General features: G+C 47.3%; 1 protein-coding gene across 1 annotated transcript in view; it reads left to right on the top strand.

The window, feature by feature from the left end:
• Positions 1–2,104: 2,104 nt before the first annotated feature.
• Positions 2,105–16,242, top strand: part of TBC1D2B (TBC1 domain family member 2B) — a gene marked incomplete at its 5' end in the record, with an annotated part of 87,269 nt that continues 73,131 nt past the window's right edge. Inside the window, one exon of the mRNA XM_082648390.1 lies at positions 2,105–2,461. Coding sequence (XP_082504516.1) covers positions 2,105–2,461 — 357 coding nt within the window. The remainder of the gene's footprint in view (positions 2,462–16,242) is intronic.

Consider the following 16,242-nt stretch of genomic DNA (forward strand, 5'->3'; position numbering starts at 1 on the left):
TCTAGTACCATCTGCCCAGACCCGGCCAGCCAGGCCAAACTCTTGCCCAGGATGGGGCGCTCACTCCTGCCACCCGTGAAGGATGCTTTCCTCCTGCCTAGCAGGTATCTGCCTCTACCAGATACCCCACAGGGTTTAGTTCTGTCCTCTCAGTCGACAGTCTCTGGTCACCCCTACTTTTGCACAACTCACTGACAGAGCTGAGGGCGGAGGTGGGCTCTACCCCACTCCCGCCCTGTGGCCCTGTGGCCTCCTGTATACCTCCTGTGTGTAGCTGTGTACTGCAGTCTCAGTTCTCCCAGCTCTTCCCCTTTCCATAGGATTTCCCGGTCACCTCCCACCCTGGCTGCCTTCCCCATAAGCCAACTAATCACAGCCCCTCTTGCCCATGGCAAGGCCCCAATTAAACATGGTTCCCTCACTCCTGAGGGTGGCCCATCCCATCTCTGCAGTGCATTCTCTGGCCTCCCATGTGTTGGGGCTGCTAGAGCCCCCTCTCCGAACCTGCTGATTTCAAAGAACATCAATGCTAACTGTATAATAATAATAATTGATATACTGAGTGCTTACTATGTAAGCACTTTTACATGATCTTGTAATCCTTACAAGAACAATGGTATGAAGTAGCTACTTATATTGTCCCCATTTTATAGATGAAGAGACTGAGGCTCAGAGAGGTAAAATAAATTGCCCAAAGTCACACCTCTGGTTAGTGGCAGAGCTAGGAAACAAATTCCATCAGTCTGCATTCAAAGAGAACCAAAGGGCACTAAGGTAGAGGTGTCCTTGCTGTGGCCAGCCAGCCAGATTCTTGACGGACCCTGGGGAAAGGGGTGGTCATGTGGCAGCTAACAGAGAGCCCGTAGCTGGTTGGCTGGCGGGGTAAGCTCACTCTTGCTACCTGTCTCCAAGTAAGCAGTGTAATTTGGTATCCATGTCCATTTCAGAAAGCTCGATTTTCCACCTGCGTCTGTTAGTGTGTCTGTGTGAAAACATGCAAAACGAAGATGAGATATTGTTTTGATTTGGCCCTTTCACAAATGTAGCTATGACCTTCCTTTTTTCTTCAAGTAAAGTGAACTTTTGTATTTGCTTCTCCCCCACATCTTTCCACGGCTCATTCCCTCACATCATCCAGGTCTCTGCTCCATGCCACCTCCTCAGAGGGGCCTCCCTGACCCTCTGGAACGTAGCCTGCCACTCCTGCCCTACATCCCGCCATCCTCTTACTTTGCTTAATTGCGAAACAATGGCACTTGCCTCTTGAAGTTATTGTGAGAATTCAAATGAGTTAATATACAAAGCACTGGTAAGTAATACATGCTATTTAAGTGGTAGTCCTTTTTAAAATTTCATCACAGCGTGTATACAACACAGTATATATTTATCTGTCTTCTTTATGTAGTTTGTATTATCTCTCTCCCTTACTAGACTATTATCTCCATGAGGGCAGGGAAATGATTGGCTTGTTCACTGCTGTGTCCTCCAGTGTCTGGAACTGTACCTGGCACATACAAGGCGTTCAGTAAATATTTGTTGAAATCGGTGAACGAACTGAGGTCTGGAGAGGTGGGAAGTGCTTTGGCTTTCATTCACGCATTCTATAAACATTTACTGAGCACCCACTCAGCGCCAAGCAATAGGCTCTCTCATTTTTGTAATACTAGCCTGTGAATCTGGCAGGGCAAAGATTTAAAAATAAAGTTTTTTGGTGAGGTATAATTTACATAGAGTGAAATGTACAGTTTTAAGGGAACCCCTGATGAATTTTGAGAAATGCGTGTTCCAAGTACCCACACTCCCATAAAGAAATAGAACAATGTTTCAGCCCGGCAGCGCGAGGTTTCGAGCCCCAGGTTACACAAAGGAACAGAGGCCAGGGGTGACTCTTCCGCACCAGCCTCTGGGGCGCCTGCGGGACCGCTCCGGGTGCGGGCAGGCGCTCCTGGGGGCGGGCGGGGGCGGGAGGGGGCGGGACTACAAGTCCCAGGCTGCTTTGCGCGCCCGCCAGCCGTGCGGAGCGGCGGGGTTGAAGGGAGGGGGCTCAGCTGCGGCGCCGAGGCGCTGGGGGCCGCGGCGCTGGCGGTTGGAGCGTGGGCTGGCGATGCTGGGCCCCGGGGCCCGGGCGGAGGACGGTAGCACTGGCGAGGGCGCGGCCCCGGGGGCCGCGGCGGAGCCTGGGGCAGGGCCGGGGCGGGAGCCAGCGCGGCTGTGCGGCTACCTGCAGAAGCTGTCGGGCAAGGGCCCGCTGCGTGGCTACCGCAGCCGCTGGTTCGTGTTCGACGCGCGCCGCTGCTACCTCTACTATTTCAAGAACCCGCAGGACGCGCAGCCCCTCGGCCACCTGGACATCGCGGACGCCTGCTTCAGCTACACGGGCCCCGACGAGGCGGCCGAGCCCGGCGCGGAGACGCCCGCTCACTTCCAGGTGCACAGCGCGGGAGCCGTCACGGTGCTCAAGGTGGGACAGCGCGCCCCGCAGCCCCGCACCCGCCTCCCGGGAACCCGCCCACACGCCCTTCCCCTGCTCCCCCTGCCTAGCCTCTGGGGCTGCCCCCGATGCCCAGCTCAGCCTAGCTCCTCTGACCATCTAACTTTTTGCATACCCTCCTTTCTCTAAAGCCCTTCTGTCTTTCTTTCCCCACTTCTTCCTCAGACTCTGTCCCCGTCCCCATCTCAAGCCCTTTACCTGGGTTTAGGCCAGAGTGGCTGGGGGCTACTCAGTCCCTTGAGCCGTTATCTCCCTCTGTGCCTTGCCTCGGGCCCTTCTCTGTCCACCTCCCTTCCCCTCCCCACCCCTGTCCTGTGGATGTCCTGTGTAACCCTCCCAGGCATTCATTACTGTAGGCTTCCCGCCCTTGGGTAAGTTATTACCCTCTTCAGCTGCCTCTTCTGTAAAAGGGGGATAGCAGTAGTATCTACTTCGTGGGGGTGTTGGAATTATAAGAAATATACTCTGACCTCTCCTAAGTGTTACTGCATTCAGGGCTATAGACCGAGAGAGTCAGAGTTGGCAGGGCCCTTAAAAGATAATCCACTGCAGTCTCCTCCACAGTGGGCAGAGACACTCCAGCTAAGGTCACACAGACAGTAAGTAGCAGAGACTGTTTGCTTGCTCCGTATTTTGGCTGGGAGAGGAGGGAAACGTTTGCTTCAACCAGTTCTGCCTTGCCCATTTGAGGCTTCCGTAATCTTTTTTCTACACAGTGTGTAGAAGCATGAGACTAGAGTCAGAAGTCCTGATTCTGGTGCTGAGAAGCCTTCCCTGTCCTTGGGGCATCCCATTATCTCCTAGGGGCCCTCCTGCTTCCAGCACCTGGGCGTCTGGGCCCTGGCCTGGAGTTGGGTCTCTCTCCCAGCCTCCTTCCCTGCCTGGTTCCTGTGAGCCTCCACCCTCACTCCTCTCTCTCGCTTCTCTTCCGTATTACAAGCTGGGCTTTCTCCAGAGCAGCAGGGCTGGGCTGGGCTGTATGAAAACTCTGCAAAGCTCGCCAAGTGGAGAGCAGAGTGGGCTGAGCCTGACGCCCTTGGCCTTGTGAGCACAGGGCTGTTCCCAGGATCTCCGAAGCCAGCAACAGTTGGAGCTGCTCCCCAGGTCGTTTTTAGAGCTTTGTCAGCTCAGTTCCTGCTGTTTCAGGCAGAGTCTGATTACTGTGTTCTTTTAGGCTCTTCCATCCCTTCTTTAAGTGGGTGCAGACAGCCTTTTTCTCCAAAGGAAGCCAAGCAGAGTTGCAGTTCAACTCAGGCTTACTTAGAAAGCATTGGTGTAAACTTGGGAGTGATCTGAGCAAGTACACAGGGACTTTTGCCAAAGAAAGGCTTGTCCTCACTGTATATATGGACTGTCCCTGTGTACAGCTGAATTTCCTGTGGAATTGTTTGTTAAAACAGAAAATAGAGCATCCTGTTTCAGATTTTCTCAAATGACTTTGGAGCCTTCCATCAGGTTTTTTCATTAAAATTTTTTGAATGATGGAGGTATCTACCTAAGTGGGGCTGCAAGATGCAGTGTCAGGAGTGTGGCTTTAGACTTGGATTGACTTGAACTTGTGGCCTGAATCTGCCACTCACAGGTGTTGAGCAAACTATACCACCTCTCTGTCCCAGTTTCCTCTTCAGTCTAATGGGAATCTTACCTTCCTCATTGGTTAGTTTTGAGAATTCTGGAAAATAGCTGGCACAGAGTAGGCACTACATGGCAGCCATATGAAACAACAAGTGGTGTCTTTGGCCAATTAGGTAGTACATTCATATAATGGAATATTATGCAGCCGTGAACATAAAGGAATGAGAGCTCTAGGTGTCAACATGGATGACTCTCATAAACATAAAATTGAGAAAGAAAAACAAAGTTACAGATTGATTGCATACAGAGGTACCATTCATGTAAAGACTAAGAAGATCATGCAAACACATATGCTGCATGGGGAGTGGGAGAGCTGTGTGGGCGTGATGAGCCCTGGATTCAGGATGGTGGTTCCCACTTGGGAAGAGAGGGGAACGTGAGTGGGAATGGGTGCTCAGGGGGGTTCTAGTGTCTTTGCAGTGTTTTATTTCTAGCATTAGGTGGTGTTTGTTATATTATTCTGTCTGTCTTTTTGTATGTTCAGAATATTTCTTTAAAAAAAAGAAATTGATTTTCATGTAGGTTACTGACTATGGAATATTTTGGTATGTAAAGTTGAATTAGTCACAGAATAAGACAGCATGCCCGAGACAAAGGGTTTGCTTTATAAAAACAATGGAAATGGAAACACAGGCAAGCCTTTTCAAAGGAAGGGAACAGTCAAAATGTAAGGTTTCAGAGTAGGGGTGTGTTTTAAGAAGGATTTTTTAAATTTTAATTTAAATTTTTTAATTTCTAAAAAATTTATTTTATTTATTTTATTTTTGGCTGCACTGTGTCTTCGTTGTTGCGTGGGGGCTTTCTCTAGTTGCGGCGAGCGGGGGATACTCTTTGTTGCGGTGCGCGGGCTTCACATTGTGGTGGCTTCTCTTGTCGCGGAGCACGGGCTCTAGGTGCACGGGCTTCAGTAGTTGTGGTGTGTGGGCTCAGTAGTCGTGGCTTGTGGGCTCTAGAGCGCAGGCTCAGTAGTTGTGGCGCATAGGCTTAGTTGCTCTGTGGTATGTGGGATCTTCCCAGACCAGGGCTGGAACCCGTGTCCCCTGCATTGGCAGGCGGATTCTTAACCACTGCTCCACCAGGGAAGCCCCAAAAAGGATGAATTTTATTGTACAGTAATTCCTTCTGAATTGTGGGCGTAAAAATTTTATGGTGGTAAAAGTGGAAATTAGCAATTTATCTTCCTTTTCACCTTTCAGATCTAAGAACTGACTCCCATAAGCTTTAATGCTTCCCTTTAGGGCTGCTCAGCGGTAGGGCAGACCCTGATTTCTAAGGGGGATTGTAGGCTAGTGAGGATTAAACCCTGCTCAAGCTTCAGCTAGTTATATATAATTTTATAGATACCATTTCTTTTGACGGGTTAAAAAGAAAAAAAAAATAAGCAATTTGCTTATTGTATTATCATATGGTTCTTATTTTAAAGTGACTTTCTGCCTTCTCTGGAGGAGCTGTGGTTTTGTTGAAGTTTTCCAAAATGTTTTACCGCTTGAGTCTTAATGAAAGCTGATATTGGAATTTCTTGGTAGGCTTTTCTATTCATAAACTTAGTGATGTGGACCTTATTTTACAGATGAGGGAATGGAGGCCGGAGAGGGGATGTGATTTGTCTGAGATCTTGAAGATAGACTTAGATGCTCTTGGCTAGTAGAGACTCTGGGAACAGTGAGTGTCCAAAATGCCAAGTATCTAATTCTATTATCAGTTTTGACAAGTCTCCCTTTTTGTTTTTTTGCTTTGGATTTCAGTGGTTTGGGATTAGATAAGATGTAGTGGTTTTTCCCTTACTGCATTTGATTTCTGTCCTTTTCATGCAGAATGAAAGCACCAGGAACGTTTTTACCTACCGATTCTTTACCAGGATGTATGGTACCTGTTACTAGACATTTGGAAACTGCTACAACAGACAGAAACTGATGCTTCCTCTGTGTGTGTGTGTGTGTGTGTGTGTGTGTGTGTGTGTGTGTGTGTGTGTGTGTGTGTGTGTGTGTGTGTGTGTGTGTGTGTGTAGAGGTGCTGGAGGCTTCTCACTGAGCTTTCCTGGGATCTGAGGCACAGGAGACCGTTCTGGAGTGAGCTGGCACTTAGGGAAGAGAGAGCATGTGACTGACTGGGGGTAAAGCTTGAATGACCCTGCTCTGCCAGATCTCCACGGTCCCTGGAGCAAGGAGCATCATCAGACTGTCAGCAGATGCACTCTGCTCCCTCTCCTCCCTTTCTTGAAGGCATATGGTGCACAAATGGACGTGTATGTTGGTTTCTGAGTCGCACGTAACGGAACAACCATGCATCCCTATTCTTAACGCACTTTTGTGGGAAGGATGCACATTCTCTGGTGTTGAAACTGCTCTCAGCTTAATGACAAACATTTGCTAGCTTGGGTAATCATAGTGTGTGCAGTACAAAATAGATGTGGTGAACCAGCCTTCTTGGCTAAATGGCTCTGCTAAGCTGTTCTTCCTTGGGGCGTCCGCTCAGGGGTCTTGAAATGTTATTTAAATCTTTTATCGAGACCTGACTTTCCATGGATTTTTCATGGCTTCCCAATGAGTAAGTTTCTTAAAGGCAGGTATGGTCTCACAGGTGTGATGTCGCCGTGGCTTTCTGTCTCCCACTGTCTTGTCACACAGGCCTCATGGTAGTGTGACCTCCACACTATTTCCTGCTCATGAGGCTCTAAGCACTGCTGTTTGCATCCTTGCCCTCCCAGAACAGCACCTGCACAAAGTAGGTGCCCAGGCAGACGTTTGTTCAACGAATGAGTAGAAGGTCATTACCCAGTAAGCGCTGGTTTTGGTGTGAGCTCCAGCCCTTTAGAAGTGATCAGCCAGAATTCTCAAATGTATTAAATGACATTCTCACCACATGTCATGGAGGTGGCTGCCATTCAAGGAATGCCCAGTAAATATGACAGGCATCAGGGGTTCAAAAGACGGATTACCGTCGGTCCTTCATTTTCAGGTCTCTTGTATTTCATGCCCACAGTCTTGACTCTGAGGACACTGTTGTAGCAGTGGGTGAATGTTTTATGTAAAAGGCCATGTAGTAAATATTTTAGGTCTTCCATCAGTGCCATCTCTGTGACTACTCTGCTCTGCTGTTATAGTACAGAAACAACTGTAGAATGAGTGTAGCTGTGTTCCCATAATTTTTGTTTATGGATTCTGGAATTTGAATTTCATGTAATTTTCACACGCCACAAAATACTGTTCTTTTGGGTTTTTTTTTTCAGCCATCTGAAAACATAGAGACCTTTCTTGGCTTGTAGCTGTGTAAAAATAGGCAGTAGGCTGGATAGGCCCTCAGGCTGTAGTTCACTGGCTCTGGTGTTTTAGAAAGGCCTGGACACTTCTCATTCATTCTGTCACTTACCCATTCTGTGTGCTTAGGCACTGGGGGTATAGACTGAACAAGGTGAACACAGTTCCTGTCCTTGGGGAGCTTTCTGTGTAGCCCAGAGACAGACGTTAATAAAAACAAAACGAACACCAACCAGTGCTGTGAAGTTTAAAAGGAAAGAGATGGGATGCATGTATAATAGGGGGTCCTAATTTAGATTGGAAGGAGGAGGGCTAGGGAAGACTTCCTGAGGAAATGACATTTGAGCTGAGGCATGAAGGGCACATTGGTGTTGACTGGAGAAATGGAGAGGGGAGTAGAGTGTTCTAGGGAGAGGAAGTGGCAGGAGCGGAGCCCCTTAGGTGTGTAGGGGACTCAAGGAATGCCCGATGGCAGCTGGGGTGGAGGGGAGGGCCTTGGGGCCCGAGGTGTAGGAATCATCAAAGAATTTTCAGCAGGGCTTAACAAATAGTTGGCGTTTTTTTTTTCCTCCCAAACTGATGGTTGGGTTATATCCAGTATTTTCATCTAATTATGTTGGAGAATTGTCTTGTCTTATGTTTTAAGAGTTGAAATATTAATATGTTACCCACTGGAAAACAGGTTTTAAAGTTGATAAATGCAGAGTTGAAGATCTCGTGGTCCATTGCCTCTTAAGAACCATTGTTTCTGAGCAGGGGTTGCTGGCTCGGGGGCTGTGTGGCTACAGCCTGCCCCACCCCTCTCGGGGACTGCCTTTCCCAAAGCATTCCTCATGGCCACCTTCCCTGACTTCTCTCATGTCCCACTTGCTTTGCTCATATGCGTGTTACCAGTTTCCTTCCCCTTTGGAGGAAACCGTTGCTTGAGAAATGGAGGGAGGGGTCATGTGCATTCAGGGTTGAGATGTGAATACAGCTCTCGCATTTCACTGAGGCTTCTGAGGGGTGGACGGCTCTCCTTGTTCAGGTGCCTGCATCCATCATCAGCCTTCCCATCTCTGGGCAGAACAAAATATAGATAATAACCCTCCTTCCAAAGAAAGAAAAGAACCCCGTTATTGTAGAAATGACTCTCCGGTTGGTGGAGTGGAAGGGGTTTTGATTAGGAATTTTCAGTTCTTTTAGAGATTTATGTAGTAGGGTCTTAATGACATTTGAGTGGGTGTTTAGCTACATCCTGGAAGGCCCAGTCCTAAGTGGATTTTGTTCATTTTCACAGAGTGAATGCAATATGGAATGGTGAATTAGAAAGTAGTGATGCTTCTAACCAGCGTCCTGCTAAATATTCTTCCTGGGAACTCGGTGAAGTGAATGTGCCGGGTGCGTGGATGTGCGAGGCCTTCAGGGGCGGGAGGCCGAGGTGGTCCCCGGAGAGGCTGCAGGTGTCATGATCACGCAATGAACAGTAGCTCACCAAGCCGCACAGGAAACCCCGAATGGACAGATTCAGGGTGGTGGTGCTCCCTAAAATGGGTCTAGTCCTGTTCTGGTGTTTGAGCATCTGATGCCGTGTCCTACTAGAGCCCAACTCCCGGAGGGCAGAGTTTTGTCCCTGGTTCACCGCTTCAGCCTTAATGCTGAGCAGAGTGTCAGGCACGGATTATATGCTCTGTATATACCGGGTAGCCGAATGAATACTTCTTACCCTCATGCCCTCTTGGGGTGGGTGTGTGGTATGCCCTTGTCGCATGGTCAGAAGGAGATTTGCAGTGTCCATTTCTTCCTTTAGCAAATAGTTTTGCGCATCCACCATGTTGTAAGCATTATGCTTTTTCTGCATATACAGCAGTGAAAGTTTTCCATTCATTTCAGAAACTACAGTGTTAAGACTTTAAAAATAGATTAGCACCTGATAGCTTTGAGAAAAAACTTTGGAGAGAAACCATTTTTGTCTGTAGTATTCAGAGTTGGGAGTAAATATCAAATGTCTGCAAGTTTTTTGATCCTGAGGGGGGTCTGGCATCTTTCCATAGTAAATAAAGAGTGAGGCAGAGAATCCTGAATGTAAAGTACTGATTTGGATATCACCCACGGCCAGAAATCTGTGGTTTGTACAATAATTTCTATGGGCATTGTGGAATTGGGGAGATCTGTGTGACTGATCACCAGGAAGAGCTCCCTGGAGAAATGGGCTGGGGAGTTGGTTAGGTTTTGGTATAATTGTATAGCTGTTCAAAGGTTTAGTTCCTTTTGGATCAACAAGAAGTGTTCCCAGTCTGATGGGAATCAGCATCTTTTCATGAGTTTGCATGCTTGGCCAGTGCTTAACTTCTTCTGACGGATTGTGTGGGAAAACTGGAATCTGGGGGAGAAGGGGGCATTCAGGAGCTGAGATCCTTTGGCCTCCTCTCTGGCCCTTTCCAGGGCCAGCCGTCCTGGAAAGAGCAGACGTCCTTTGAGCGGTCTGCCCTCAGGTGAGAACTTGTCTGGGCATCGGATGGCAGGCCTGGCAGGCCTGGCGGTGGACTGGAGGCGGACAGGCCAATGTTATCAGAGATGTTGATCTTGGATTATAGGAATTATTCCTAGGCAGCGAGCCCAGTTTTCGTTTCCCTTTCCAGCTCTGTGATGTCCAGGGGAGACTGTGCTTGGAAATTTGATGTAGCCAGCCAGCCATTCACGTAACAGTCTTGGTTGGGCAAGGCCGTGATGGACATCTAGCGGGAGTCAGGTGTTGCCTCTGGCCTCTCGGAGCTGTCCTGTTCTGGGGTTTCATTAGGGCATTGTCATCAAGTGGCTCTGTGAGGTGGAGGAAGTCATTTGGTGTTTTTGTTCCAAGGGTCATTATCCCTGAGTCAGAACTGACGAGACCCTCAGATGAGCCCGCCCTGCCCCTTGTGTGATAGAGTGAGAAACAGAGTCCCACAGCTAGTTAGCAGCAGCTCTGGCACTAAAACCTCCCCCAGACACCTGAGTGATATTTAGCCATTTTAAACCCAGCAGTTTGATGCTATTTGCCATTCTACTCCCTTAGTAGGAAATTAGGCTTATTCTGTTTTTAGTTGTTGTACACAGATTCTGAAATTGTACATTTACCTCTTCGGTGCTGCAGCATAGATGTAAGATGTTCAAGTCACATGAAGATTGGAAATTAACAGTATAGATGATAAGCTTCCAGTGGGGGTTGATTGATTATAGACATTAGTGGTGTTTCCCTGGCAGGGACTAGACCTGCACATCCCTGTTCAGGAGCCTTCTCTTTGGAGGTGTGCAGAGGAAAACTGACCCTTGGTATGATTTCTCTTGCTGCTCTGTAAGCCATGCCCTCTAGCTTCAGAAGTGAACCAGTTTTGGGGCTTCCCTGGTGGCGCAGTGGTTAAGAATCCGCCTACCAGTGCAGGGGACACGGGTTCGAGCCCTGGTCCTGGAAGATCCCGTGTGCCGCAGAGCAACTAAGCCCGTGCTCCACAACTACTGAGCCTGTGCTCTAGAGCCTGTGAGCCACAACTGCTGAAGCCCATGTGCCTAGAGCCTATGCTCTGCAACAAGAGAAGCCACCGCAATGAGAAGCCCACGTACCACAACGAAGAGTAGCCCCCGCTTGCCACAACTAGAGAAAAGCCCGCACGCAGCAACGGAGACCCAACGCAGCCAAAAATAAATAAATTAAATAAATAAATTTTAAAAAAGAAGTGAACCAGCTTTTTAAGCGTCACAGTTTACACAGCTCTCTCACATATACTATCCCAGAGGTAACATGATGATAAGGCTATCTTTCATTTCTGTCCTTTAAAGGGAAGCATCTCCTTGAGAATTGTGGTTCTCAGATTGGTGTGGGGAAGGAGCCTCCTGGGATCCTGTTAACATGCAGGTTGTGGGGTTCCCCCCTAGAGATTCTGATTCGGTTGGTAGGCCAGGGTGGACCTCAGGAATCTGCATCTTTATCCATTGTGCCGACCCTTCTGCTGCAGACCTTTATGGTCCTCTCTGAGAAACACCACTCTCCGCCAGATCATGAAGTACTGCTCTCTTTGACTGTGAAGTAAAGACTGGCCCTATTTGAGGATGGTTTTCTAAGCAGACTAGAAATAACTAAACTGCGTGGGTGGAGACCAGTGAAGTGTGAGCCATTTATCCTTAGGTTGACACTCTGTGGTTTATATCTGCTACCTTCTTTGCATTCTGAGTTTCTGTGCTCCAGAGCAATGGTTTGGGGCCTGTGACTCCCTCCTCCCAATGGCCCTGAAGTTTCTGTCTCCTGAGCTGATCGCTCAGTCACTGGCACAGCACCACATTTCAGTGTTCCTCCAGGGCCATTCAGAGGGAAGCTCCTGGAGGGCGATAGTGTTCGCTTGCCATCCTTAGGGTGATTCTGGGAGGGTGAGTTTTAATGATTACCACCACCAAACAACTGATAAGGACTTTTAGAGCCCCCAGCTTTTCACCCAGAGAGGGGGGAGTAACCGATTGATATAGGAGAACCATCTGGCACTTTCTTTAAGGTACCAGGTATCTTAAAAGACTGTTAGAAATCAACATGCTTCCCAAACACTCTTGTAAACTCACTAAAAGGTTAGGCAGATTTCTGGTTCAGGCTCCCGTGTTCCTCCTAATCTCTGATGGGCGGTGCCTGGGAATCTGCCCCTCCCAAACCCCAGTTCATAAAACTTCATATTAAGTCAGTCATTCCTGTGTCCTACTTTTAAGTTAAAAACCATCAAGCCAGAACATTGCAGTGTTGCATGGTGTGTGGAAACCATCGCAGACAGAGATGGCGTGGGGCTCTCCACCAGTCTGCTGGCTGTGGCTGCAGGAGTTTTTATTTATCCTGAGCTCATAAAACCCTGGCGCTCTCTTATTGTGCAATGGCAGAGCTGATAGGCAGCCATAGGAATGTAGCCCTGTGGTCACTCGGAGGCCGCGTGCTCCCCTTCCCTCTGAAACAGAAAGCGTTTTGACAGGCTTCCACACTTCCTGCCGGGAAGAGCAGGCCCAGAGAGTGTCTTTGTCCTTGCCCTCGCCTTGGTGAAATCTGTCGTCTGGGCCAGGCCCCTCACAAGCCCAGTTATCTTTATTGTCCTCTTTTCTAGAACACGCATTTGCTTGTCTTTGTTCTGTTTGTAGTCTTCTCCTAGTCTGTAATCTTCGTTAAATTGTTAGAGATGGGTTTAAGGAGTGGCTGATCTCTCAAGGTGTTTGGTTTTTAAAAGAAGATGCTTGAGTATCAGAGATGGCAAAACTCCTCAGACCGCTACCTCCCAGAATGGGTGAGACGTGGGGCACCTTCCCGAGGAGAGGCTGCCCCCCACTGCCAACTGTCCAGGGAAAGTGGTGGCGGGGGAGGTCTGGGTTCTTGCTCAGCCTTTGAAAAGGATTTAGATTAGAATTCATGTAATTATTTTGCAAAATAAGTTATGTGCAAATGCTGACTTCAGGGTAGCCATTTAAAAAGACAAAAAAATAAGAACTTATCGTGTTAGAGGAACGGAGGTCTGTACAATTGCACTCCATTTTCCCAGGAGCCAGGAGATCCAGTATTATTTCCCTTCTCAGCATCAGTCACTGGGCTGAAACAGAAGATTTCAAAACTTTCCCAAGGAAAAATTACTTTTCTTTTCATTGGTACTGGGCCAGATCCCGTGAGATTGTTTCCAGCCCCATGGTTTTGAAATGTTCAGAAGAATATTTGGAACCTAAAGTTATTTATCAGATATGGGGTTGTAGTCTGTTTTTCATCTGAGTTTTGTTTTGTATTATCAGGCTGTTTACAATGTTCCTGTGCTTTTTATTGCTTATGGAAGAATTACCTTGGGAATCCAGATATACTTCTTTCTTTCTTTGTTTGGCCACGCCTTGGGACTTGTGGTGTCTTAGTTCCCTGACCAGGAATTGAACCCAGGCTACAGCAGTGAAAGCACCGAGTCTTAACCACTGAACTGCCAGGGAATCCCTCAGATATCCTTCTTTAGATTTAAGAAACGAAAATTCCTTCATTATGAGCAGGCATTGCATCCTTTTAAGTTATGACTGAGTCAAACTATGCATGCAGTTTAAATTGCTTTCTATGACGTGTGCAAACTTAGCCCATCTCTGTTCTCTTCTCGTGGCTGTCTCGTGACCGTTGGTTATTCTGTTCTTCTGACTTATAAACATGGTAGGCACTGACACTTTGGGGAGGAGCCCAGAGTTCATACCCTAAGTGGGTGACTGAAGTGCTCTGTCATCACCATATAGCATGATTGGTTCTGTAAGGGACGTCGGATGGCCTCATAGATGGGGTGTTTGAACTGGGTCTTGAGGGGTGAGTAGGCGTTTGCAAATGGGTTTAATTAGTGCAGTAGGAGGAGGGGTCGTTGAAGCTGAGCTGGCTTCTGTGTGCCTGTTGTGTGGGCAAAAGGCTATGGTCCTGTGGAGTGTGGGGCAGTGTAGGCCAGGTGACCATGCCAAACCAGAGAGTTTTAAGCATGGAATAAATATGGCTTAGGTGGCTATGTGTAAGAAGGGGGTTTGCGGAGGGGCGACTGAGGACAGCAAGACCAGTTAGGACGCTCTTGCAGAGGCCTGAGGTTGATGAACCAGGGCAGTGTCAGGGAGCAGGAATCTGAGAGACTGACAAAGGGATTCTTTGGACTTGGAGACCTGGTGATCCTATTATGCTGGAGGACAGTTCCTCTCTTCTCTACATTTTTTATGTGTGGTCTTATTATTGCTCACTGCAGTCTATTTTTAAAGAAATGTCTTTAGAGAAGAATTGTGGCTCAGAGCATCCAGTGGGAGCACCTTATAGCCGATTGATGGTCATACTCTCTCCAACCCAGTGAAGCTGTGCTGAGCCCCCTTCGATGTCCTGAGGAACTTCTGTACTGTCAAAAAGACCAGCCTCGGGCTTCCCTGGTGGCACAGTGGTTGAGAGTCTGCCTGCCGATGCAGGGGACACGGGTTCGTGCCCTGGTCCGGGAAGATCCCACATGCCGCGGAGCAGCTGGGCCCGTGAGCCATGGCCGCTGAGCCTGCGCGTCCGGAGCCTGTGCTCCGCGACGGGAGAGGCCACAAAAGTGAGAGGCCTGCGTACCGCAAAAAAAAAAAAAAAAAAAAAAAAAGACCAGCCTCTGATGTGGGAGTTGTCCTTGCTCATGAAGCCAATACACTTTAAATTGAACTTGGCTGTTGGTTGGAGTCACCAACATTTCAGTATCTGAGAAAGACCATAGAGGAACTTCTGATTCCTGCTGACATGCTGAGGGGATGGATTTTGTCTTGGACGTGCACTTCTCCGTCTTCCCATTAATAGCAAGGAACACAGACCCAGGTTTGAATTTTGATGTGCCGACTGGCTGTGAGATCTTGGGTGATCATGATAATATGGATGGTTGACGCCTAACGAGTGTGCCAGGCACTGTTTTGAGCTTAACACGCGTTAACTCATTTAATCCTCATAACAACATCACATGAAGTAGGTTCCTGTTATTCACATTTTGCCAATGAGAAGTCCGAGACACATTAAGTAACTTGCCTAATACAGCTAGCAAATGGCAGAGCTGGAATTTGAACTCAGTTAGGCTCCTGAGTCCAAGTAGGTAATACTTTGGGAAAGTAGATGATACTATCTTGCGAGATTGTTATGAGCTCTAAATGATAGCGTGTATAAAGTGTTTAGCACAATGTCTGGCACATAGTAATTGTTTACTTAATGGTATCTAATATTATTACTAATATGCACGTATACATTATGAAATAGTCTATATAATTTTATTCCATCTTTGTAAAGAAAATTGCTACATGTATTTATGGATAGAAAAGTATCTGAAAGGATGTACTCCAAAGTGCTGATTGAAGTTATTACTGGGGATGTGGTTATATTCATTTTATTTTCTTCTTTTTCTGGATTTTTCAGATTTTCCACAGCAAACATGGGTTATTATTATTATTGAAATAAAAGTGTAAAATATGTTGTTGGGTTTTGTTTTTGTTTATTTTTTTAAAGCTGAATGGGAGCTCCCAGGCAAACAGGAGCTCCTTAAGTGCTGGCAGAGTGAGGTGCCTCTGCAAAGCTGTGGAACTCCACACTATGTTTAGTGACTTAGAATTTGTTTGTTCTTTTTCTCAGTTTGCCTTTTAATTTTGTATGGTGGTTTTGGACACACATCCAGATGTTTTTCTCTGCTGTCTTTCTTTTTGGGTTTAGACAGGCTTTTACATTCCAAGAGAACAGAAATGTTACAGCGGAGACTTTTTTCCGTGTTGCTAGGGTAAATAATCAATGCAGTGAAAATCAGTGCCTCCCTGCCCCTCCTCAGCCTGGAGTCAGCCCCCTAGGGTTGCCCGTGTGAGAAGCAGCTCTGTGGCTTGCAGTCTGGAGATCTGCCCTTTGAGCCTTCAATCTGGGGCTCAGTCCTGAAAGAGCTTTGGTTTTCCTTGTCCACAGAGTCAGGACGCACAGGGCATTTGTTGTCACAGGGCATTCGTCGTGGCCGTTGATTGTACTTCAGTGTGAACTGTTCAGGAGATCTCTGCACAGACCTTCCGTGTGAAGTGCTGCTATGCTGACGGTTGGATGTAAAGTCAGATCATCCCTTGTGTACCTTTAAAATTTGGCAGAAATCTACGCAACTGTTGTTACAAGATGCAGAAAGAGACAGAAACTTAATTTTAATTTACATAGGCATCTTCTACTAATTTAAATGGTTTTTATCTTGCATTCAAATCTTGAATCAATTTTGAATTTATTTTCTTTTATATTGTGACCTAGGTTTCACACCTAGGTCGTAATTCATAATACTTTTATTTCTTTCCATATTTTTAGCCAGTTGTCCTAATGTCATTGTTTAATAATTAATAGTTTTCCCACTGATTTGATTT

This window comes from Grampus griseus (genome assembly GCF_964374135.1).
Source record: "Grampus griseus genome assembly, chromosome: 2".
In the NCBI taxonomy this organism is placed as follows: Eukaryota; Metazoa; Chordata; class Mammalia; order Artiodactyla; family Delphinidae; genus Grampus; species Grampus griseus.